General features: G+C 46.2%; 2 protein-coding genes across 16 annotated transcripts in view; one reads left to right on the top strand and one right to left on the bottom strand.

The window, feature by feature from the left end:
* Positions 1 to 1,193: 1,193 nt before the first annotated feature.
* On the top strand, positions 1,194 to 3,994 carry insl5a (insulin-like 5a). Its single transcript, XM_030372125.1, has 3 exons — positions 1,194 to 1,282; positions 1,433 to 1,804; positions 3,425 to 3,994. The coding sequence occupies exons 2-3, from the start codon at positions 1,624 to 1,626 to the stop codon at positions 3,556 to 3,558; spliced, it is 315 nt and encodes a 104-aa protein (XP_030227985.1). The 5' UTR covers positions 1,194 to 1,282; positions 1,433 to 1,623; the 3' UTR covers positions 3,559 to 3,994.
* Positions 3,995 to 4,830: 836 nt separating this feature from the next.
* sgip1a (SH3GL interacting endocytic adaptor 1a) overlaps positions 4,831 to 24,668 on the bottom strand; it is a 54,712-nt gene continuing 34,874 nt past the window's right edge. For 4 of the 15 annotated variants that reach the window (XM_030372044.1, XM_030372047.1, XM_030372052.1 and 1 more), the window contains 18 exons: positions 24,360 to 24,371; positions 23,026 to 23,050; positions 22,840 to 22,942; positions 22,484 to 22,569; positions 21,568 to 21,639; positions 21,007 to 21,081; positions 19,963 to 20,913; positions 18,201 to 18,325; positions 17,928 to 18,081; positions 17,014 to 17,073; positions 14,553 to 14,612; positions 13,264 to 13,375; positions 12,450 to 12,605; positions 11,707 to 11,842; positions 10,995 to 11,197; positions 9,680 to 9,744; positions 8,773 to 8,937; positions 4,831 to 7,392 (listed from right to left, as the gene is read on the bottom strand). In XM_030372044.1, coding sequence (XP_030227904.1) covers positions 7,370 to 7,392; positions 8,773 to 8,937; positions 9,680 to 9,744; positions 10,995 to 11,197; positions 11,707 to 11,842; positions 12,450 to 12,605; positions 13,264 to 13,375; positions 14,553 to 14,612; positions 17,014 to 17,073; positions 17,928 to 18,081; positions 18,201 to 18,325; positions 19,963 to 20,913; positions 21,007 to 21,081; positions 21,568 to 21,639; positions 22,484 to 22,569; positions 22,840 to 22,942; positions 23,026 to 23,050; positions 24,360 to 24,371 — 2,583 coding nt within the window. In that variant the 3' untranslated portion in view covers positions 4,831 to 7,369. The remainder of the gene's footprint in view (positions 7,393 to 8,772; positions 8,938 to 9,679; positions 9,745 to 10,994; positions 11,198 to 11,706; positions 11,843 to 12,449; positions 12,606 to 13,263; positions 13,376 to 14,552; positions 14,613 to 17,013; positions 17,074 to 17,927; positions 18,082 to 18,200; positions 18,326 to 19,962; positions 20,914 to 21,006; positions 21,082 to 21,567; positions 21,640 to 22,483; positions 22,570 to 22,839; positions 22,943 to 23,025; positions 23,051 to 24,359; positions 24,372 to 24,668) is intronic. The other 11 variants (XM_030372056.1, XM_030372058.1, XM_030372046.1 and 8 more) reach the window with 10 other exon arrangements.

Genomic DNA, 24,668 nt, shown 5'->3' with positions numbered 1-24,668 from the left:
GTGAGAATCTAATTATTTCATGTTGTTTTGCCTAAAAAAAACAATTTGCATATTTGTTGTTTAACTTAAAGTGCATGCAGAAACAACCACATTCCATAACATTGCACTGCGTGCGCAATGTTGTTAGGAAGTACGACACAACTAAATGAAAAAAGCGTGGAAATAAGAATTGAACGTTTCAAAAGTACAACTGACTTGACCATTGCGTCCTTGGATCGGAACCTAACTAAAAGAAGACGTGATGCTCCAGTGTGTTCACACTGCTGTTGTGCTTACCCTGATAAACATCAACTTAATTGTGGAGCTGAAAAACTTTAACTGGAACAACGTCTCTTGCTATTTCAATTCAGTTGTCAGTTTAAAATAAAATTGCATCCACGCATGTTTCATGTAGTTGTGCCGTTCTTCCTATGAAACATTGTGCCTCTTGACTGTGGTTCATTTATTTGCAAGGGGGGAAACGTTTCAAATTATTGATCGCTACGTAGTAAAGGGTCGCTTTATTGGGAGCGTCTGTGCAAGAGTGGTGTGAAACGGTTGGCAAATACTGATTTGTGTATCCGCAGTAGGACTTCCGGTGTCCCCTTTTGAAAGACGAATACAGACGACCATCACCGGCTGTAAGGGAGAGGTATTTCCTCTCACAGAGGTGCAGTACCGATGGCTGTACCAGTTAGTCTTCATCACTGCTGGTTCTTTGACGTTGGTTTGGTGTGTCAGGGCCTTTACAACACACTTGCGGAGACCATGTTCAGAGACTCTCAAACAGGGCCAAGCACTTCAAATTGTTTACTACCCTCTCTCATACAAGCATATAAAAATGTAAGTGAGGACGTCAGTGGGACCTCCAGCGGTAAAGTCATTTGATGACCCCTCCCCCCCCCCCCCCCCCCCCCCCGCAGCACCATCAACACCACCTTAACGACCCAGCATGATGGATCGTCAACATTGACTCTCTCTTTCTAACAAACGGAGCTCCACGGCGGTCAGAACCCCGCCCTGACATCGTGAGAGGATTCACCGCGCGGTGATTCAGACGGCGCGCCGCCGGGAGAAGGTCAGCACAATTAGGCCGTTAAAACGGCGTAATCACGGCAAAGTCTGTGTGCCAGGCCACCTTCCGCACCGCCCACTCCCTCGCATGTAATGTGATTGTCTGCTAGCCCCCCCCCCTTCCCTCAACACACACACCCTATTCTCAGGACTCTCAAACCCAAATGGTGATGGATGAGATGACCGGAAACAAATTAAAAGGAAAAAGATTTTTAACTACACGAAGCTGGTAAGGATGAGTGGGGGGGTTGTGTGTGTGTGTGTGTGTGTGTGTGTGTGTGTGTGTGTGTGTGTGTGTGTGTGTGTGTGTGTGTGTGTGTGTGTGTGTGTAAAAGGGGATTGGCTAAGAAGATTCTTAATAGGCCGGTTCCTGCTATAGGTAGCTGGACGGGGATATATAAACCCCGCACAGAGGCACCAGGACAGACCGGTCCGACCTCACACACTCTGCAGACCAGATCAACCCCATCGCAGAAGAAGAAGAAAGCCTCCCGGACAAGCCTACAGAGACAGAGAGAGAGGACCTGCATTCTACAAGCAAGAGTATTCCAAAGTACCCCAGCCGCTGTCATGCGTTGCTCACTGGTCGTGGCGGTGGCGTTGTGCGTGCTCCTGTGCAGCGCGAGCCCGGCGGGGGCCCAGGTGAAGGCGGTGAAGCTGTGCGGTCGAGAGTTCCTGAGGGCCGTGGTGTACACCTGCGGGGGGTCCCGGTGGAGACGCCTGCTCCAAGACCCCGAGTCTCAAACGGAAGGTAAGCCCCCTACCCCAAACGCGCACTCTCCTGCCCCTCCTCCCCCACCCTGGAAGAACACCGCTGGGGGTTTACTGGTTGATCGATGCTAAGGGAGAGGAGTTGATAGGATTACACATGTTTGAATTTTGCTTGTTCATACATTATATAAACACAAAAGTATACCATGTCACAGGGTATACTTTGTATTTGTATACAGGGTATACAAATATAAAGTATACCATGTCACAGGGTATACTTTGGGTTGTGCTTTGAAGTTCAATATTAACATCATGTAGAAGACCTATATTGTCCAGACTCTCTTTGACACTAAACAGGATAACTAAGCAGGATAACGGACTCAGTGCCTTGCAATGTTTTTAGGATGTGTTGATATTGTTATGATTTGAAAACCATTGCCGTTTTTTTATTTGTAGTTTAGTTTATTTGATGGATGTTGATTTGTTTCCACTCCTAAATGATTTGCGACGTACTTGTAAAAAAAACAATACCCAAAATCTTTTGGAAAAAAATCTTTAAACACATTCACTTATAAATAGTTATAACAAGCTGAAGTAAAAAATAGTCTGGGTTGCAATGATATTAGGAAGCAAACAATCACCCTTGTATTTACTAGTCTCTACCTATAGGAAAGCGCCACCCACTGACCTTCCATTGAACAGCAGGCCAGTGACCGACATGTGTCCACTGTGCAGCTAGGCATCTGCTCCAGCACCAGGACACACTCATTCAATTCTGCTCTGGCTCATTAGGTCAAAAGACAAACTAGTTGTCAAATTATTATCTGATGGAGAGGCCTGCTCTCACAGGGGCTTGCTCTGCCACACGCATGCATGCACACACACAAACAAGCACGCACTCCATGTATGCATCTGGTTCTGCTAATCAACATGAGGCATAGAAGTAACGTGGGGAAATCGGGAGGATCTACATGGAGGATGATAAAGGCAGGATGTTTACATCTCTGCAGCCCATACACAAGCAGATAACTAATGCAAACACAGAAACCCTCCAATCAATTAGCCAAATTAACCCATTCATAAAGGGGGCAGTACGTTTCCTTTGGTCTTTCCTTCTGTATTGTTAATTCATGTAATGCGTTTGATTATAATTATATAGCTTGCACTTTTAACACTATAAATAATTCATTGTTTTTATTTAGCACTTTACAAAGGCACTCAAATCACTTTAGAGAACATTGAAACATAAATATATTAAAACCTCTACTTTTAAATGAGATTACCCTTGCATTTTTGACAATGCTATTCTGTAGTATTATCTGGGGAGGGGGGGGGGGCAGCGGCAGTAGCTCAGGAGGTAAAGCGGGTTGGCTGGTAATTGCAAGGTTGCTAGTTGGATCCCCTGCTCATCCTGAAGTGATGAGGTGTCCTTGAGCAAGGCACCTCACCCAACTGCTCCCAACGAGGTGGCTGCTGCCTTGCATGGTTGACTCCGCCGTCGGTGTGTGAATGTGCGCATGAATGGGTGAATGTCAGGCTATAATGTAAAGTGCTTTGGATAAATGCGCTGTATAAATGCAGTCCATTTACTGGCTGGTTTAGGGAGCGCAGAACCGTCACGTCTCATCTCGGCGTATCTTTATGTCCATGTGTTTAACAGGAGACCAGGACAGCTTGGAAGGCGTGGGACGTAACGTGGTCACAGAGCTGACCCGGCGGGACATGAATAATATACTGACCACCGTGTGCTGCCAGGTGGGCTGTGGGAAGAGTGACCTACGCTTCCTCTGCTGAGGCCCCACCCTCTCTCTCCCTCTCTCTCTCTCTCTCTCTCTCTCCTTCCCTCCCTCCATCTCTCCTTCTCGCTCTCTCTTTCTCCGAGTAACCATGATGATCCCATTCCACAAACCGAAGATCCTAAAACGATTATAGGCCTATAGAGAAAATGTGCACGGCTTTAATATTTATTTTTATCAGAACTTATATTTCAGATAAAGATGTTTTAGTTTTCTGTTAAACTTTTAGTTCATGTGGACTTGAAATGTGACTGATGTGTGACTAGGGGATCACTGGTTGTGAACAGTTTTGCCGTTGGGTTGGCTAACAACTTGAAGCAAATCAGTAGAGAATAAGCCCAGTGCATTTTCTATATCTATTTTGAATGCGTTTATAATATGTGAAATATTGTATCATTTTGCCACTTTTGTGGAATAAAGTTTCTCGCATATTTTTTTCTGCGGTTATTTTCCAACATGAACATGAACTACGTGGCCCATGATGTGTACATTTGTTTCAATAAGCATGAGACTGAATGTACACACAGACATACACACACGTCCAGTTATAACTTTTTATTGGTCTTGGAAAGAAGCAAACTAGGTTGTTTTTTTTTCAGCTCATCTTAGCGTTTTTATGTACTGTACAAACAGCTTGCACATGGGTCAAGTCAACGGTACACCACCAAAAGCATTCTGTCTCACAGCAGCAACACACAAACACAATCCCTGCTCTCCTCAACGTCAACACAGGCCTATGAGGCGGGGCAACATGCCACTGCAGGGCCAGCCATTGTTTAGGACATCCCGTTATCGGAGCCAGATCTCAAAGAAATCTCAAAGAAATGAAAAAAGATGTATATAAAATCTGCCTTGGCCCATATTAACCAACCATTTCATGTTTGGATAATACATATTTCCTAGTGATATGCTTTATACCCTTTATTTATCGTTAGATTTCCAGTGGAGGACTTAAAAATGGCTGCCGGTGTCGGGGACAGGCTGCACCGATCGCTATTGGTCTTCAAATGGAGATAGCACAGTCGCTGCTAGCCTTCTTACAGCATTACTTGATTCATCCAGTTAGCTTTAGATGTGAGGTAGCACCTACGTCACATCTTGGGACAGCTCAACGCTACCAGACAATCCTTGTTGGTACTGCTCCTTGCAATAACGCCCAGAATGCTCCCATGGGATCGGTCTACACAGGAACCGTAGAAGGATGTCAGTAGAAACAGATTAATGTTAAAAACATGAGCTAGACGTTGGTTTGATTTTACCCCCCCCCCCCCCCCCCCCCCCCCCCCCCCCCAGCAGGCTAAACCCAACAGACAACAGCCACCATGCCGGTTAGCTAAATGTTTCAAATAATAAGGTTGAATGAAAGGAAAGGAGCCGTGACTTGCATAGAGGAGCCGACGTTATGCTAAGCCATGTCATACAAAAGCCGCGTGTATGTAATGGTTGTCGTGGTCGGTGCATTTTTGTGTAGATCCCGCCAACGAAGGCGCGACTGTGGCCACTCCATAGTACAGACAATGGTGACACTTGGCAAAAATACAAATAAACCAATGCAGCCCACTTACAGTACATCGACTCTGAAGTTCAAGTCCAAACATACGCTTTTGTTCTTAACCCGTTGAGTACCAGAGCGTTCAGGAAGTTCCAAATGAGCACAGTGTTATTCACATTAAAACAACATCATAGGTTTTATTCCCTCTTTTTTTGTCCATTTTTAAAAATATTTAGCTTATTGTCTTTAATAGAGGACCATCTGGGGATACACACATAAAATACAAAAACAAAAACATTTTGGTCAGCTTAACCGTCCCTCCAGTCCTTTCGTCGTGTCATCTCACAGAGACCATTAACCATTATGCTAATTAAAGCCATGGATTCAAAGCGCGGGATCGGGGTTCCTTGGTGGGCTCATGCTGCCTCGGCCCTAGACTAGGACGCACTGGTGCCCAGCGCAGAGTGGGAACAGGCATGTGACTGGCAACATAAGGTCAAAGTTTGTATGAGGTGAGGTTTTCAAAACCCTTCAAATCTTAAATGTTGGGCCAGGCTTACGAGAGCAAAGGTCAATTCGGGTGCATTGTCTTTTTCTTTCAGACCTACGGCTAGTGGAAGTTAAAGGTTGAGCTGGTCGCAGCAAACACTCTGGTCCCAGTCATGGTACAGCGGTAAAAACCATAGAAGAAGAAGTCATGCTACAATGTAAACTGGTTACATTTTGTCCTCGTTGTCCTGACCATGTCTGATGTTTAATCCTGCCCACGGGGTAAATAACTCGGAGTAACACTGCTTATACGAAGCATGACACAGCATCCAGTGAGATTTTCTTTCCACCCATATATATATATATAGATATATATATATTTCAAATCCTCTGTTGCACTTGGATTAAAAAAATTATATCTCAAATAAATTCAAAAAATTAGACCTTATATACTGTACACGGGTTACCCAACTACACATATAAACAAAACAAGAGAATCAAATATTCATACCTATAAGGGTTCTTAAGTGTGATCCATTCAAACTCTATTCATATACAGAAGAACTTTTTACAACAATTCGTCATCAATAAATAAAAATAGAATGCTGTAATGTACTCTGGAGTCTATCGCTGTTGTTCGGGGACAACAGAAAGGCTATCTGACGACACAAGGAAAACACCAAACGCCCTTTAGGATATATATATAGATATATATCTATATATATTATATTCATATATATTATTTGATTTAAAATGACACTTTGTACATTTGATTTCTTCTGGGAAAACGATTGGATACTTTGCGACCAGAAACTAGCCTTTATCATTGCAGCTGCCCAACTGCCTAACACTGACTGCATGCTCCTTCAGAGTAATAATCATTTATATTGGTCTCAGTGCATTTATAATAACATAAAAATACATAGAGGGGATTTTCCTCCAGACCGAGCGCCACTTGACCCTGTATTACCACTAGGAATAGTTTGAGCCGGTTTCTCATGTTTCTATGTGACTCAACGCGTCAAACCATAAGAGTTGGCAGCATCGATGTGCTGGCAAAGTTTTGGACAGACCACAGCAGTGGATGAGCACAGAGGGGGCCAGAGCCATAACTGAATGTAGTGCTGTTATTTTACCTGTTTTATTCAACTCATCCGGTGTTGGCCCCGAAAGTGTCACCTCAGGCTGCCTTGGTCAGTATTACAGACAGGGCGGCCCGGGACTAGAGCTGTCAGAGTCTTCCACACCTGCATCGAGTGTCTCCCTTCAAGGCTCCACAACCACGCCTCGCGTCGCGCAATCTACACTGGAAGAACAGGGCTGAGACTGTGTGAGGGGCGCTTGGGGAGGCAGCTGCAGTGATTTAGTAGAACACACAACCACATTATGGACACACCTGGGCGTGGGACTGTGTGTGTGTGTGTGTTTGTGGGCGGGGGGGGGATAGAGAGAGACAGATCACAGAAAGGGTAGGTGAAACCAGAGAGAGAGAGGGTCCTGACAGCACAGCAATACCGATGTTCATGAATTAAATACAGGTTTTGTACGGGTACAATATCATCACATGACCTAAAAACCACAACGCTATATGCAAGTTATACAATACTGCTGGGTGAGGCTGCGTGACCTTGTCTCACTCCGTAAGGAGGGGATTCAATATGGGGCGAAGGGTGGTGGTAGTGGTGGTATTGTTGGTGCGGGGATGCATCCATCATGTCTGTCGTGGTGTTTTGATCCGCCCTCTATCCCTCCGGGCCAGTCGTAATCCACAGAGAGGGTCTGTAGTGTTCCAGTGTTCAGTAGTAGTGTTCTCACTAGCCGTCCTCACTTAATTGTCTGCCAGGTATTTTCCTGAGAAGACAGAAATTAAACATAGTCATGAGACAGTGTGGAACATGGCAATAAAAGTTAATATATGGTCACTGCTTACTATACAGTCATCAATGATGACTGTATAGTCAGCATTGAGGACTATATTTTGTTTGGGAGAACAAAATATAAGTAAATATCTTCAAGGCAAATCAGACGACAAGGATTCCGTTAGAGATTTCTATGATTTAAGTAACCCCCTCTGTAGCCATGGTAGATTCCTATAGAGCAGGGGTCAGCAACCTTTTCAATATGCAGCGCCAGTTTGACCTTTTCTCGTTAATTAGTGTGCCGTAAGCAACAATATATTAAACATTAAGCTGAATTATGATACAGCGACCAAAAACATTTCCAGAAGACCTGGAATTGTACTATTTCCATATAGTCCACAATCATGCATCAACATTTGAAATATTTTTTTGGTTGTTATATTTGCAACAAGGGTTTACAAATTATAATTACATATGTCCCATCTTAAAGCACCATTTTAAGAAACTCATTCAAAAACATATTTGCACCGTGAGAAATGTAAAAAACGAGAATATATGAGAATGCTGGAACCATACACATAAATATCTTAAAGACATGTACAGCTTTGCAAAACCATGTGAAGGCGATGCATACAGGCCACTTGCAACAATATTTTAAATATTTTCTTCTCTATTACTCACAACATAGGTTTAAAAACTATTAATTCATCCCGTTTCAGAATACTACTTTCTGTAACTAATTTAAACATATTTAGACTTGGAGGAAATGCCCAAAACAGAATAAAGTGCAAAAAAAATCGATAGTAATGATTATGCTGCCGCATTGTGCTGGGATATTTTTTAATAATAATAATAAAATAATCATTTTTGCTGCCCCGTGCCAGTGGTGGCACGCGTGCCTAGGGTTGCCGACCCCTGCAATAGAGAATTTACACCTCTTTACTTTGCTTGTAATGTTACTCTCAAATTACAAGAATAAGGTTGGATGATTGGACTGGATCAACTGTGACCAGGTTTGTCTTTCCAACCGTCTCATAGCTATTCCTGATTGTCAAAGCATAGTGCCTTGCTGGTCTCTTGCCACTACATTATACAGGGGATACATGATGGGGGGGACAGACTGACCTGCTCATTCAAACAGGGGGGACAGACTGACAGGGGGGACAGACTGACAGGGGGGACAGACTGACAGGGGGGACAGACTGACCTGCTCATTCAAACAGGGTGGACAGACTGACAGGGGGGACAGACTGACAGGGCGGACAGACTGACAGGGGGGGACAGACTGACAGGGGGGACAGACTGACAGGGGGGACAGACTGACCTGCTCATTCAAACAGGGTGGACAGACTGACGGGGGGGACAGACTGACCTGCGGCAAACCTCTTCTTGACCAGTGAGAAGCGGTAGCCGGGCCCGGCCAGCTCGATGTCGCAGCCCGACAGGGTGCTCCCCTCGCTGGTGAACTGCACGGCCAGCGGGGCCGGCTTGCTGGGGCCCTCCGACAGCCGGAAGCGGGCCAGCAACGAGCCAACGCCTGGGAGGGTCGGGAGGACACAGGGCGGGGTTAAGAGATGGTTGAGAGGGGTTGGGTTTCCTCACCCCTGGGACTTCAACTAAGTATTCAAAGTCAACATGAACCCTTAAGGCTCAGTTATGGTTCCATGTCGACGCAACGCAATGACCACGCGACGCAGTCGTGAACCTGTTTTGGTTCTGCGTCGGGTTTTAGTTAGTGGACCAATCACAGGCCTAAGTGCTGCGTCGCCTCGTCAGGCCCTTGCGCTGGAGGCAAGGAGGGTCCGCAAAGACATAATTGGTCCGTAAATCCATTACTCAACGTCAATGTGTAGCCATAACTGAGCCTTTAGCGTATCAAGGCAACCAAAACAAACATAATTGAGTCAGGCTGTCTGTGGACACTGGACAGAGCCTGATCTATATGTGTGAAACCATCACTCTACCATCTACAGTACATAAGGCAATGGCATGCTTCCAGGAGTAGCCAACCACAAAGATACATATTTTTCCATAACAAATCGGAACCATCTTCAGACAGAAGAGGGCATCAGTGAACACCTATGAGTTTGGCATTGAGGATGAAGGTTTTCATGCTCATATGGTGTTAGTGAGAGTGGGCAGCATATAGTGTAAAAAGAGTCTGATGTAGTCTGATGAATGTTCCCATGCAAAGGGCACAAGTTATTGTGCATGTTAATATGAAAAAGCAAGTTTGAAAACTTGGAATTGATATCTATAGCATTCATCTGTGGACGCACCTCCGTTGTCAGACTTCTGTGAAATATCCGGGATTTTCCAAAGGATTCGTTGGTGCTCCGCATTCCTGTCACAGAGAAAGGGAAAAAGAAAACTAAATATCCCTCAAAGCCAGAGTAATCCAGTTTCTTATTCAAATTCCCTCTGAAACCGCCAACAGGATAAGTAATGTGTCACTACTGCCTCATCAGCAAGATGTTAACCTTGCAAGATGTTCACTGCAGTATATCTCTTTTTTCCAATGGGCAAAAATGAGTTTTGCATGATTTCAGAGTATTATAGTGCACTGATAATACTTTCAGTGCACTGAAAAAGTATACTTTCAACTGAATGGTTCTGAAGGATTGTGCTGACAGAAGCACTCTGCCTCGTCTATAACACCTGATGTAACTTTATCGGTCAGATGCTAGACTGACATTACAGGAGAAGAACATTGGCTTTTGGGTATACAATTGGAAATGTTGGCCATGATAAAAAACTAAACAATGGCTGTCTTGTACATTTATCATGATGAGCCCCATCCTGTTTTTTGAGAATAAAAAACATTCAGCAAAGGGCAATCTCCCTGCTTTACACCGGCTACCACTACAACAATTATTTAAAAGGGGACATATTATAGCACCAGGTGTGAGTGTGATTAGCATCTTGGTGGAGACACCCACTTGTGATGCCAGACGAGGCAGATTTTCAAAACGCCCTGTAATGGCTAATCACACTCACACCTGGTGGTATAATATGTCACCTTTAACCGTTTGCCTACATTCCCTCCGCCTCTCCGTCCCTCGTTGCAGTACAGTGTGCTGTGAGTGATGCGACGCGCCCGTTGGCCGCGTCCTCCTCCCGGTGTCTGAGCTGTGACACCTCCCCTTCCCCCCTCCCACATGTGTGTGTGATGTTTTCGATATGTTGCTTATGTGTTGAGGTGTTTTTTTGCTAATCCCTACACTGCCCCCCTTAGAGGAGTTTGGGAATGAGATTTTTTTCCCCTCGTTTACCCTCTTGTTTACCTTTTTCTTATCTAACGAGGGAGAGCATGTGCGCCCTGACAGTCTCTCCGTCCTGTCTCCCCACACTGTCTTTTATGTTTCTTGGACGGGATGTAACTGGTAATTTCGTTGCTCTGTACTTGTGACATGTGCAATGCCAATAAAGTATCTATCCATCATCTTCTGTAGTCTGAGACTTTGACACATGTGCCTCTGATGTGGTAAGCAACCATTGGTTCATCTTGACAACAACACCACCCATCACAAACAGATTAGCAGTGTAAGTGAGTAAACCATTCGCAGTGCAGATGAGTGAACTGCCGGACTGTACCATTGGGCAGGGGGGAGCACGGCCTGCAGTTTGGACACGCCCCCGTCGACGGGGGTCAGGAACTGGACGTTGTTGAGGGCCATAGGGGTGGACATTGCGTCGCCGTTGAACTTGTAGTCTATCCTGAGGTCCGTGCTGGCGGCCTCGCATCTCCAGCTCACGGCAAGGTTCAGGGGTGTGGACTGGTGACTCTGTGTCGACACCTGGACACACACACACACACACACACACACACACACACACACACACACACACACACACACACACACACACACACACACACACAGCTAAGGCATATATGTAAACCAACATTACAATTCATTAGATTACACTTACAGGGGAAACGTGTTTGGTTTTGTTTTGGACGGCCGGTCGAAAAATTGATTAACCAAGCATAATCAAAAGAGTGTAATTTAGGTGGTTTGATGCACCAGCAGCTTTTCAGGAGTTCATTTCAAAGCTTCATTATCAAATGAATGCATTGCATTTTCAACATATTTTTTCAATGGAGCAGACTCTGTCCAATGATTTTCAGTTTTGGATTTGCTGGTCGGTTCATGTACATTTGGGGATGTAACCCTCTATCGCTTCCTTCTGTACGGCCTTCCCTTGCGTCAATGTGCAGATCCGCGTCGTTTCTACAAGTTGTGGCGTGGGGGACGTGCTGTACTTGGAACTGTAAACCCAGCGTAATAAGGTGCCCTGGGTTTACCTGGTACTTGAGCATGTCCACGTTATAGTAGGTGGCCTGAGGCTTCTGCTCGGACACCTTCTTCAGGTGGCTGATCAGGTTTGGCATGTTCACCCAGAAGTCCTTGGCATCGCCCTTGGCCTGTGTGGTGGTGTCGCTGGGTGGGGCGGGACACATCGAGAGTTAGCACAGCGTTTGGTGCACTGTTGACTAGATACTATGCAGTATAATGGATAAGATGGCATACGGATGACGAGCATGATGTAACCACCTCTGGGCAGTTACATCATCTGGATATCACGATAAGTCACGAATGGCAATGGCTTAACCAATAAGGACTTTAAGTACACCATGGGCTCATCCTTATTCAGGTTGCATTAAGTACAATGACTCATTTACATTCATATTTCCATTGGGATTTGGTTTAGATTAGTTAGTAGATTGTCATCTTTCAAGACCATGTTTATTAATGATGGCACATTGCTTTGACAGATCCCTTAATACAACAAACCAGCTGCCCTTTGGGGGATAATAAATAACGCAGCCAGTATCTATTATTGAAATATTGTGATATAGTTTGTACCATTATTGCTACAAAGCGGTTCCGACTAGTGCGGTTTGAGTAAAATACAACCTTTTTGGATACGCGAGGTCAGAACAATGCACAATACAGCTCAAGAGAACCCAATGTGATATGACATTGGACCATGAGCGTGTGTATTACAGACACATGTGGGTGGCCTGGGTTAGAGTGGTGCCTTTACCAGCAAAGCAGCTGGGGGTTAGGCAGCACATGCTCCAGGCGGCTGTAGTTGGTTATGCTGAAGGTTAGCACGGCGGGACACGGGTTATTGGCAAAGTGCCGCGTGATCCCCGCGGGAAACGACAACACCATCTCGCCTATGATCTTCACCACGCACCTGAAAGAGCGAGAGAGAGAGAGCGAGAGAGAGCGAGAGCGAGAGAGAGAGAGAGAGAGAGCAAGCAAGAGAGAGAGGGAGAGCGAGAGAGAGCGAGAGTGAGATAGAGAGAGATCGAGAGAGAGAGCGAGCAAAAGAGAGAGCGAGAGTGGGAGAGAGAGATGTGTGTGATGGATGTGTGAAAATGAGGTACAGACAAATGGAAGATGTTGGCATTTCAATATGGAAATGCTCATATATTCAATATGTTAAGCTGCTGGGATTTGGATGGGCTGGCTTCGGGGCCCGTGCTCAAATAACAAAATAGATACAGAGTGTGGGATTACTTTGATCTAACTAATGGTTAATAATAATGATGAGGATGTTTCAATTGTTCTCCCACAATATTCATTTGATCAACATGGTGGCACGCTCACCGTTGAGTGATAATTGGAAGTACTCTCACACTATGGAAGCTGTGCGTCTTTGGAAACGTTTACACTCTATTCATGCCTCAACCGAGAAACAGACCAGATCCCCCCCCCCCCCCCCCCCCCCCCCGCCCCCCCCCCCCCGCCCCTCGCCCCCCCCCACCCCCAGCTCCCACCTTGATCCTCTCTTGAACTGAAAGATGCATGGAGGTATATTGGGCGTGGGAAGTTGTGTGTTGTGGACGTACTTGTTGGTGTCTGCTCCTTTAAAGAAGGCGTTGACCGTTTCTGTGAAGGCAGCCGCCACGGGTAGTGTGTCCTGGGCCCCCATGGTGAGAGGGCTCGGGCCCCGGGAACAGCCTGGGGACAATCACAAATACTGGTAATGAGAAGACTACCACACACAGACACACACAGACACACACTCTATAGCATTGTCACTATTGACGATCAGTGTATGATATAACGGTTCAACTCAACAACCGTGGTTTGTTACATAGAATAATAGGGCTATATGATAAGGTAAGGGTAAGGATATCTGACATATTATGATATGATAGTGATCATTATATGGATAGAGTTACAGCCCTAAACTTAGTATAGCCTCACTCATCAATGCAGTCTCTCAACAATTTGTTTTTGAGATGGCACAGCTGAAACAGAACATGTTTTACATGACTACATGTCCAATGTCTCAGCAAATTTTACTCAAGTCATTATCATCCAATCTTTTCCTATTCAGATGTATGCATGTGACACAGAGGGACAATTATCATGTAGAAAATGACATGGATGAAATGAAGGACAGAGACTTGAAGTGACAACGAATATTAGTGGCATTAAGGTGAGATGACTTTAGTTGACAGACAGAAAGAGAGGACGGACATTTCAACGTTCTTTCAATCCTAGTGTCCATATACTGAATAGTACAGTATATATTGCACATTAACATTTTAATCAATGTTCCCAGTTATTCATCTACACATCAGGCTGACCATGAATGCAAAGGCAGCCAGAAGAAGAAGAAGTAGAAGAAGTAGAAGAAGAAGAGAGAGACAGAGAGAGATAACAGGGCCAAAGAGAGCTCCATGCATACTCCAGAGCGTGCTGTTAGAGTCGTGTTGACCCCAGCACAGCCAGTCAAAGTGCCACAGATCAAAGCCAAAGTCAGGGAGAAACAGTCTTAAGGTAAACCACCTGAATGTTAGTAGGAAACATGAAGAATGAAGAGTTTCCAGTGGTATGAGGGACAGCCACCGCAGATGAGATCAGAATGACAAGATACCAAGAGATGCTGGAAGAAGATTTTGAGAGAGAGAAAGAGAAAGAAAGAGAGAGGCTAGGCCATTGCACGGCCGACTGGTGAAAGTGGTTCTCAGCAAGGGCATAGAGATGATAGGTGAACAATGGCGGGATGCAAAGAAGGAGAAATGAATGGGGAGGGCAGGAAGGAGAACAGAGGAGGAGGCAGGGCCGTGGTGGGCAGCTTGCACATATGATTCTCAAGATGGCCCCGGCACATTGGAGGACAACTTACCTTCGAATGTTAAATAAAACTTCCCTCTGTCAAACCATACCAGGGACGGCTGGTCATTCTCTGTGTTGGGAAGGGGGAGTAAGGGGGGGGGGGGGGCAGGAGTGAGTCAAGGAGAGGTGGGGTGGGGTTGGAGGATCGTAGAGGTGGGTGAGGAGGGTGGGTGGTAAAAAAAAAAAAAGAAGGGAGCAAGGAAAGTGGTGGAGGGATGAGAGGGAGGGGAGAGAAAAGGAGAGTAGTGTTGAGTCTCACATGGCACATCTGTCTCATGTCACGGCGGAGGGGAGTCGTACGGTATGGTAGTGGCAGTATGTGAGAGAAACAGACAGAGGGATACAGACAGAGAGAGAGACACAGAGAGAGAGAGAGACAGAGAGAGACTATGACGGAGACATAAACAGAAACAGAGACAGTGAGACTGAGACGGATAGACAGACAGAGAATGTGGAACTAAATGTTGTTTCTTGATGATGGACTCAAAGGTGTCTAGGCTGGAGTCTTATGGAGATGCCAGGTTGAGGGTGATGACGGGCTAGATGAAGGGATTTGTCCTTCTCAATGCAAACGTTTTTAATACAAAACCATCCTAAAGATCCAATGGATCTTGCTATGTAAAATAAAAAGTATGCTTTCTTCATATTAGTGTGTAGACATAAATATCTAAAACGTATTTTATACTTATTAAAATATACATCATATAACATAAAATATACATCCAATTGACCATGGTCTATTATTCTCAGCCTAACATAAGCTGACCTCCTTATGTATAAGGCAGTGCAGTTGTGTCGTCAGCCTGTAGAGGTCACTGTTGAGATTGGAATGGAAGGCGGAGAAGACAAAGAAGAACGTTGTGACGCGCTACAACAAGCATTACTATAATTTAACCTTCTTACACAACAGACAATGGGGTCCTGACATGGACATTTTGCACGCAGTGAATTTGGACTCTCTCTCACGTTTGCATGAACGAGACACACACTAGCGGCGAGCCTATGCTACGTACCTTTGTACCTGCTATGCTACAGCTAGTGTGACTAGCAAAATCACTTAGTGCTAGCTAAAGGCAACACTGTCAAGATGGAGGACATATCAATGGGAGGCCCCCCGATGAGGGGAAGGGAGAAGGTGGCCAGGTGTGGAGACGAGGACAGGGGGTTTGAGCGAGCGGTTTGAGGTGCAGGTGCTGGGGGCGGGTGTCAAGAGGGTGAGTGGGTGTGGAGATGAGCAGGGTGGGGGATGGAGGTGGCCCCGTGGATGGGGGCCCACGTCGACACAAGAGACTTGGCTTGAACCCGAGGCGGCCCTGCTCTCGAGTGGAGGCATGAATAGCAAAAAGCCGTGGCCACTCCACAGCTTCATTCACATGCCAGGCTTCAAACGGCTACCGCCAGGAGCAGCACTGGGGTCTCGTACAACGACAGGAGAGAGAGAGAGACAGAGAAAGAGAGAGAGAGAGAGAGACGAGAGACAGAGACAGAGAGAGAGAGAGAGACAGAGAGAGAAAGAGAGACGGAGGGAGAGGGACACAGAGAGAGCGACACAGAGCAAGAGAGAGAGAGAGAGAGACGGAGAGAGACAGAGAGAGAGAGCAAAGACAGACGGAACATATGGAAGACCTTGTAGGGATCTCCAGGTTTAAAGGTGCGTTATGAAACCCTGAAAGCTGGCGCTGCGCTGCGTTGAAAAGAACACACAAGGTCTGTCGGCGAGAACCGGGAGACAAGATATTGCCATGGTAACGCGGGCAAGACCATTACAGATGCAACGTGTGTGTGTGTGGGGGGGGGGGGGGGGTTGGAGGTTGAGAGAGAGAGAGAGAGAGAGAGCGAGAGAGAGGACAAAGATTGTCTGGTTGGGTAGATGAGAAAACTCAAACATTTTGTTATTTATACAATCCGGTCACGTCCTTTTGTTTTTTCAAAAATAAAGGAGACATATAGCAGGATGAAAGACAAGACTGTGGTATGTCTCGGAGACAGAGTAAAGATTAGAGAAAGAGATATACTCAGGGAGATACGAGTGTGTAAATGGCCCCATTGCAAATAAAACACAAGATGTGTTCCCTTCAGAATACACCTTGATCAATTAAGATGTCCCACTTTAATGGAAACATAAAAACTTGTGTTGATGAATGCCTAAAGCTTTAACAATAATGGACCCCAGTAAAAATATATATTAGAGAAATTAATGATAGAGAAATCCATTTGTATCCGATGCCCCTTAGACCAGCAATAAGAAGAAGTCTTCAAACATTAGGTTCAACATGTTTGAATGTACAAATGAAGACAATGACAGGGAAAAGTACAGAAACCACTGAATAATAACCTGCGCTATTATACCGCCGATGCATTCTGAGTAAAATGCATTAGCAAAATGTCTAACTGAACCAAAAACATCAAAACAAACACAACTTTAAAACCCCACCACTCTCACCACCACGCAGGGTGCACAGTTACTATACCTGCCAATGAATCAAAGTGTCTCTCAAACGTTGGTAGCTTGTCTACATAAGCATCCTCTTCTGATAGAGCCCGAGAGAAACAACAGACAGGACAGCACATGGACAAAGGGGTAAAATATAATAAAGAATGTCAGACAGAAGAAAAGAATAAAGAAGAATGAAGAAACTGATGAAACGAAAAAAGGTTACAAAAAGTAAAACCAAGATTTAAATCACAAATATAGAAAGAAAACCTCCAAACAAGCAATACATTGACATTGAGAGATCTTAAATTGCTTAAAGCTATTGCAGAGCTTGGAGAGGGCTGTTGCATCATAGGTTGACGGCACCCTACAGAACTAGACTCCCCTTTGCTTTACCAATTCACACGTTTGGTGTGTGAAATAGTTTATTACAGTTTCACATGCTGGAAGTGTCTCTGCAACTTCAACAACACAGTTCTGTAGCCAAACCGAAGACTCAGGATCTCCTTTTATGGAACGTCCGGTGCAGAGGAAGGCTGCAGATGATTAATCTGCAGTGACTAAGCCACACCAATCTAGGGTACCCTCACTGTACATGTAACTGAAGTGACAGGACGGACAGTGGACATTTAATATCCTGCAAAAAAAAATCCTACTAAAAATAAATAAAGCCAGCTGGATTTCCATGTTTTATATGTATGGTCAGTAATTGTAAAAAAACGCTTTCCTTTAACTCTGCAATCGCAATCATCTAATTAAACCGTCTCTTGTATTGTTTCAACAACAACGACGAAAATAACGGGAAAGCTTTGCGAATAGCGGCAAGATCCAAGATTGCACAGCGCAAAGCTCGATCAATGAAATCAAATCAAATCAAATGAAAACCAAATGAAACCGGGAGCAGGGAAGGCGAATGGAGGCGGGTGGGGTGGGGGGCAGGTGCACACACACCTGACACGGACACGGAGAGCTCTTTACCGACGGTGGGCGTGGTGGCGGTGCTCAGGGAGTTGTTGGAGGAGATGGACGAGGTGCTCTCGGCCCGCGCCAGGGGGGCGATGGGCGGGGGGCTGGCCGAGTGCACGGGGGCGCTGGACAGCCGACCCTGGATCGAGAGGGGGAGCAATGGAAGGATCTTTACTGCGTGTATTGTTGCTCGTGTTCAGAAGGGTGTGGGCCATCTTTGGAGTCGTTGGAGTGAGGCCGCTTGCGTCTCAGACTCACCACATCCCCGGCAGCGGTGGGCTTCCCTGGAGGGAGTTTAGGTCGCGATGGGGGCCGGGGAGGAGGCGGAGGGGGGCTTGGGCTGACGGACGACGGGGTGGAGGGCCTGACCGGAGAGGAGGAGCCTAGGAATGAATTTTTTTTATCAAAGGACATGATTAAAATACAGAACCATACAAAATGTATAAACGAGAAGCTTTTCTAAAGCATGTCATTTCTTTAGACTGGATTGCATGCATATCTTAAAGGGGACCTATTATGCTTTTGTCGACTTTTATGACCTGTAAACGTTGTTATAATGATTGATAGTCATGATTAACCATACACAAAAAACGATGTAGATTTTCGGGAAACTCTTCCTCTCATCTGGGCGCTTTCAGCATTCTCTGTCAACGTTCGGTTTCGTCCTTCTCCGCCCCCTCGCCCCCCTCCTGCCAACCCAACTCTGTTGTGATTGGTTACCTTCCTTGAAGCTCGCGCGGGCAGATTTGACCAGGCATATGGGGGCGCGGCAGGAGTGCATCTACGTAGATGATTTCCCGGAAAGTGAATCGCAAACGTTGTCCCGAGTGTTTAGCGCTCTGCACAGCCACCCCAGACTGTCAGCAGGGAATACGTCGAAATGCATGTACGTCATTATTTGACACTTTAGTATGGTTAAACATGACTTTCAATCATTATAACAACGTTTATAGGTCATAAAAGTCGAAAAAGCATAATAGGTCCCCTTTAAACCAAAAACCATGTTAATTATTGATACGTATATTCACTGACTTCATCTCCCCTAATACCATTTGGCAAACACTACAACAACTTCAACAGTCACTTAAAGCACATTCCCCCCCATCAGTACAATAGACAAGTTGCTCCTGTGTGTGGAAAGTCAGTCCTTCATTCAGAAAGACAGCGTGGAATATTAACACCATCAAGGGTTCAGTTTTTATCAAGCTGACAGTTTTCCCATTGCGGCTCCCGTTGGCAGAGTAAGAATTCCTGCTCTGATGCGAGCTGGGATCAGCTGCCGTGTCAGCAGAGTGGCTCAGTGTACTAGCTTGGCTCTCTCTGTATTGTCTTCATGGAGTGACCTTTAGTTTGGTTCAACACAATGTTGTGTCTCCGTAGATTACAGGGGGAACTGAATAACTAGGAAGAGTCTTGGCTCTGCCAAAATGCTACTCCAAAATGACATTGATTTGTTTGACATTCTTGTTCCAGTTCTCTTGGCAGTATTGCAAACCTCCTGAATTGAGCCAACTCCAATACTAAAAGAAAAAATGAATTAAAAACACAATAGATGTGTGGTATTTCATCTTTGAATTAGGATCAAACTCAAGAGGACCTGAAGTTCAGTGACATCGTTACAGTAGGCACCACATGAATGACAACAACTGTTGTATTACAACCACAGTGTAATACAACAGTGTTGGACTTGCTGTAGCATCTAAGGCATGATATTAGCTAACCCCAGAACCACAGGGGTTCTGTCTTAGAATCACAACAAACCACCTTTTTTGCAATATTCCGAAGAGGGATACAACAAGAAAACATCCAGTAGCATCCTGGAAGTAGGATGCTATTAGCATCCTACATCCAGAACGCAACACCAACCAGAATGTTTTACCGCTCACCAGAGAGAGAAGGGGGTGGCAAAAGTCATTCTGGGTAATGTACAAAAATACCACACAGGAGCACGAGCAGAAAGAATCCTGGCAGGCAGAGCGCCTGACAACAATCTGCAAATGCAGGTGGCGGAGTAACTCACCGCTGGCCGTACCCGTGGCCCCGGAGGTGGGGCCTGGTGAAGAGACCACCGCGCGGTACGTCGGCGGGGGAGGCGGTGGAGGCGTACTCCGGCTTCCCTGGCTGGCACCGCCGCGATCTTTGGGTGAAATCGGTCCTTCTTTGTCCCGCGCCAGCTCGGGGGGAGCCGCCTCCGGGCTCTGGGGCTGTTGATGTCCCCCCGGCGGAGAGGGGGGCGGCGGGACGGAGCACACCAGTGCCTCTGCCACGGGAGGAGGGGCGGGAGCAGGCACTCGGGGAAGATCGGAGGCTTGGGGGGGGCAAGAGGCCGGGGGCGAGGGCAGCAGAGGGGCCGGCGCAGCGGGGGGATGAGGCGACGTGGCCGGGGGAGGAGTGGGTTCTCGGGGGGCGGGAGGTGGAGGGGAGGGTGAGGAGGGAGCTGGGTCTGCAGGGGGGGAGGAGACGGAGTCGGGGGCCTCTGACGGGGGAGGAGAGCATGGCAGGGGGGGCAAGGGCTCTTCTTGTGTCGGGGCTGGGGGAGAGGGAGGTGGCTGCTCCCCCGGGGGTGGTGGAGACTCTGCCGCAAGCAGAGATGGCGCCGCTTCCGCTGGGGGCGTTGTTGCGGTCGGCGGAGGAGGTGATGGGTCCAGGGGAGGAGGGGAGGCGGGGGGAGGTGGCGCTGGGTCTTCAGGAGGAGGGGAGTTCTGTGGAGCAGATACTGGGTCTTCTGGAAGAGGAGGGGAGGCTGGTGGGGTAGGGGCTTTGTCTTCAGAAAGAGGTGGTGGGGAGGAGGGTGGTGGAGGTGTAGGCTCCTGCGTAAGGGCTGGTCTCGCTGGGGATTTATCACTGAAGCAGACCCACTGGTCGCCGGTGTCATCCCCGATAGCAGAGGAGCCCTCCTCAGGCCCAAAGATGTTGTCCAAGTCCGCGAAAGAGGGCTTGGCGATGGAGTCCTCAGCTTCGCTTGGCACTTCTGCAGCGGACAAAAAAAAAATAGAAAGGTACTTGGATCCAATTTCCAGGAGAGTGTACCAAACATGTTCATGGAGATAAGATGGTATCTTACCAGTACCGAATGGTGAGGGAGGCCCGGTCGTAGGTGGGGAAGTTGGGACATTCTTGGGGGGAAGTGGAGGTGGTGCTGCAAGGATACAGTGGGGCATCGTTAGCTTGGCTGTTCCATCTCAGCACCCATGCATAGTGTCACCCAGCTGAAGCTGTGGCTACGCAGCTGCTTAGCAAGTACTTGCACTGGTCCTCATTTCAAGGTTTTAGGTGAAACCTTTGCAAAACGGACACTTTAATGAATGTTTGAGGAAAGACAATAACCCATGCGTGGAAGACACCAAGCACCACGGTATGTTTATAAGCATGCCAAATGCAAGGGTGATGGTGTGTGGAGGCCGAGGGTAGGAGTCCAGTCACTAGATGTCCTGAAATGAACAGTTAGAGATGACACTGTACCATATCATTGTTCTGATGGCTAATGAAATGGAGGGGTTGAAAGTGCACTGTGAAGGTCAGATGGGGGGGGGGGGGGGGGGGGGTCACAGGGGCGGGTGGATGGTTCTGTGCAGTCATTCCGAGTGGAGCGGTTGCAAGGGGGGGGTGATGCAGCTTAACTTACTTCCTGTAGGGAAGGGTCTCGTCAGAGGTTCTGACAGAGGAGCCCCCCACATATCTGACTCAAACAGAACCACTTCATCCAGGGGGCCAGAGGGACATAGGGGGCCATGTTAGTGTTAAGTCACCAGCTTACTTTGCATTTTGCACATTGAGAACACGATTCGGTTGTGGCAATCTGCGGATTCATCGCTAGTGGCCGCCTCAATTTGACACCCTGCACCTTGAAAGGTTGAGTCTGTTTTGGGGACGGTATGGGGGACTTGCGGACTCCACAGACAGTAAATACTGAACTTGGACAGACTGCAGTGGAGGACAATTGGCATCATTTTCTGTTATTTTCTAATTGACTTGACTAACTCCAAGATGTATATCATTAGCTTATATGAACATTAGCTGAAGACAGACCTTTTAACAAGTATCAATGACACAGGAGAAAAAATAAGGTTCTCTCTGAATAAAAGTATAAAAAGAGAGTGCAACTGTGTTCACATTAGTCATGCTTCAGAAGGTGGTTACATAACATAGCTCTCGACAAGGCTGCCTGGCTAAATCCTGCTGGATTTGGTGCATGACTAAGGACCAAATCCACCGAGAATCATAAAACAACAGATTGTATGTGGTTAAAAAGACCACTAGAGAAAAATATTTGGCAAAGCTTGACAATATTTTCTTAATTTATACAAACAATAGTTCTCATGTTAGCTTAAAAGGAAGGCATAAGAAGAAATACTAAGGATAGAGAGACATGAAAAAAATACAGTTTTGCATAAAAAAAACGCGTTTTCTAGATCGTATTGCTACATGCTCCTGTAACAACTGTCCAAACTGGTTAAAATATCCGCAGTGGAAAACCACGTGAAAAAGAAACCTGTGAACCCACACATGGAAGTAAAAGGAACAGAAATGAAGAGACTCACCTTCAGTTTTCTGTTCCCCGAAGGCTGAATCAAGTGGAGGCCCGAATAGCGCTGTGGCATCTTCTAGTACTTGTGTCTGCTGGCTGCTGGGAGAAAGAAGAGTTAACCTCCATCTTAGTTCCAAGTCAATGAGAGTCAGCTAAGAACATGAATAACCATATTAAATAGGGAGAGATTTTATCCAACGTCCTTACCTAAATACACTATCGAATACAATCCTCATAACCTTTTAAATAAACATACTAATTCAAGTTGCCTTGTAGGATGGCAATAATAGGCAAATTAAATATTCATAAATAGTAATTGTAGTTTTAATTAAAAAAATAATAATTGAGGACCAGCCGGACAATGGCTACCTTGGGGGCTGGGGGACAGGGGCTGGCGTGGGGGCCACAGCAGGCACAGTGGGTACAGCGGGTACAATGGGTACGGGACGTCTCGGCCTTGGGATCTCCTCACCTGGAATCACACCAGTTAACACTGCATGCTATTGTTAATCGCAGTAGTGACAAGTACAGGATTATGTCTGCAAGGACACTTACCTGAGGTGTTCCGTTGCAACACACCCTGTAATAAGGTAAACAGAATAGCCAAAATAATTATTCTTTATATTCTGAGGAATCAGATAAAATGCGATGATATCTGAGCTACAATGCAAAGACAAAAAAAAACAGAAATAAAGAGAATGCATCCTACAGGTCAAAACAAGCTATCAACATAATTAACAGGAAAGTTGACTGCGTTTGTAAAGCTCGATGGTGCACATTGTCCAGCCGCCAAGGTCAGGAGAAGAGCTCTTGCCTCAGGATGACTTAATCAGATGAGACAAAAGGAACTATCTGCTTAGCAACCATTTCCACAGGGGGAGGCAAGACTACAGCGCACACAGGAAGATTCGGTTCTGTCTGGATAAAGCGCAGCAGTAGTAATAATTGCCATTTACAGACAAGTATATGATCGCCCGTCTAGGCATGTACCTCAAGATAATAAGCACACTATTGATGGAGCACTTTCACTTTCCCTCATTACATATTAACAATGCTACATGAATGACAACAGCACAAACAAACAACACAAGCTCTGTAATGAGTGCATATCGAGCCATCTGTGAGCTGAGAAGAGCAGGCAGGAGACGGAGAAGAATGAGAGAGATTCGGTCGTGGGCTGATGTCACAAGTGATATCCTTTTAAAGCATCAAGTTCTAAAGCATCACAGAAATAGGACAGAGCGAGAAAACGACAGCCAGAGAGGGAGAGAGGGAGAGAGGGACAGGGGGATGGGGAGAGAGAGATGCTTCAGCAGCACTGATAGCTGGACAAGATAAGGAGGAGGATTGCGTTGTCAGCGAGGAAACCAATCACCAGGAGGTGCCATCAACCACCCTGCATAAGGGCCATAGGTGAAAAGCAAGCTTTCCACGTGACCACACACATAGAGAGAAGCGGTATAAATACATAGCAGGCTTCGGATAAAGAAGACGGACAGAGACACGTACAGAAGTGACTATAGGGAGCACATTGAAAGGGTCCAGCCGTCAAAGGTTTAGATTTATTATTCAGAACACTAGTCAGGTGGCTGGCATAAGGCCTACTAGGATCAGACCTTGGGTATACACGTTAGACTACTTACTGCTGATCTGGGAAGGCGATGCAAGAAATTGCAACAGTTTGCGCTTAACATTAAGATGGGTGCAGAATGCTCCCCACGTATGTTTCCTTTATTGTGTAGGAGGGAACACTTTTGCCCAATTGCCCAACGTAACTGACCTTTCCTCAAACACAAGATATAAAGCAAACAAAGGGTTTGGAAAAACATTGATATATTAACCCTCAAGAAACCCCCTGGAGAATTGAAGGAGAGAAAATCAACACTTACCGGGCTACGTCTCTGTGACCAGCAAAAAGGAAGAGAGAAGAGATACCTGGTCAGAGAGTGACAAATCAGTCAAGATACATTGTATGCTTCTGGTTAGGAGGAGGAGGAGGAGGAGGAGGAGGAGGAGGAGGAGGAGGAGGAGGAGGAGGAGGAGGAGGAGGAGGAGGAGGAGGAGGAGGAGGAACATGGAGAGGGCCTCTGAAGTCCAGCCTTATTAAGACAGGTGCTAGTGGGTTTGTGGGTGCAGATGGTGTAACCATTACTCAGTTCAAAGATTATGAGTCGTATTTGTATTGTTTTAACCATAAT

The sequence above is a fragment of the Gadus morhua genome, chromosome 12 (assembly GCF_902167405.1).
Source record: "Gadus morhua chromosome 12, gadMor3.0, whole genome shotgun sequence".
Lineage (NCBI taxonomy): Eukaryota > Metazoa > Chordata > Actinopteri > Gadiformes > Gadidae > Gadus > Gadus morhua.
Note: the sequence above shows the minus strand (reverse complement) of the source record. Positions and strands in the feature narration are given on the sequence as shown.

What these genes read in the sequence shown, in the direction of transcription:
- insl5a (XM_030372125.1), top strand. Translation starts at nt 1,624, where the DNA reads ATGCGTTGCTCACTGGTCGTGGCGGTGGCGTTGTGCGTGCTCCTGTGC. An exon ending in CCCCGAGTCTCAAACGGAAG is followed by an intron (nt 1,805 to 3,424) that starts GTAAGCCCCCTA and finishes TGTGTTTAACAG; the next exon opens with GAGACCAGGACAGCTTGGAA.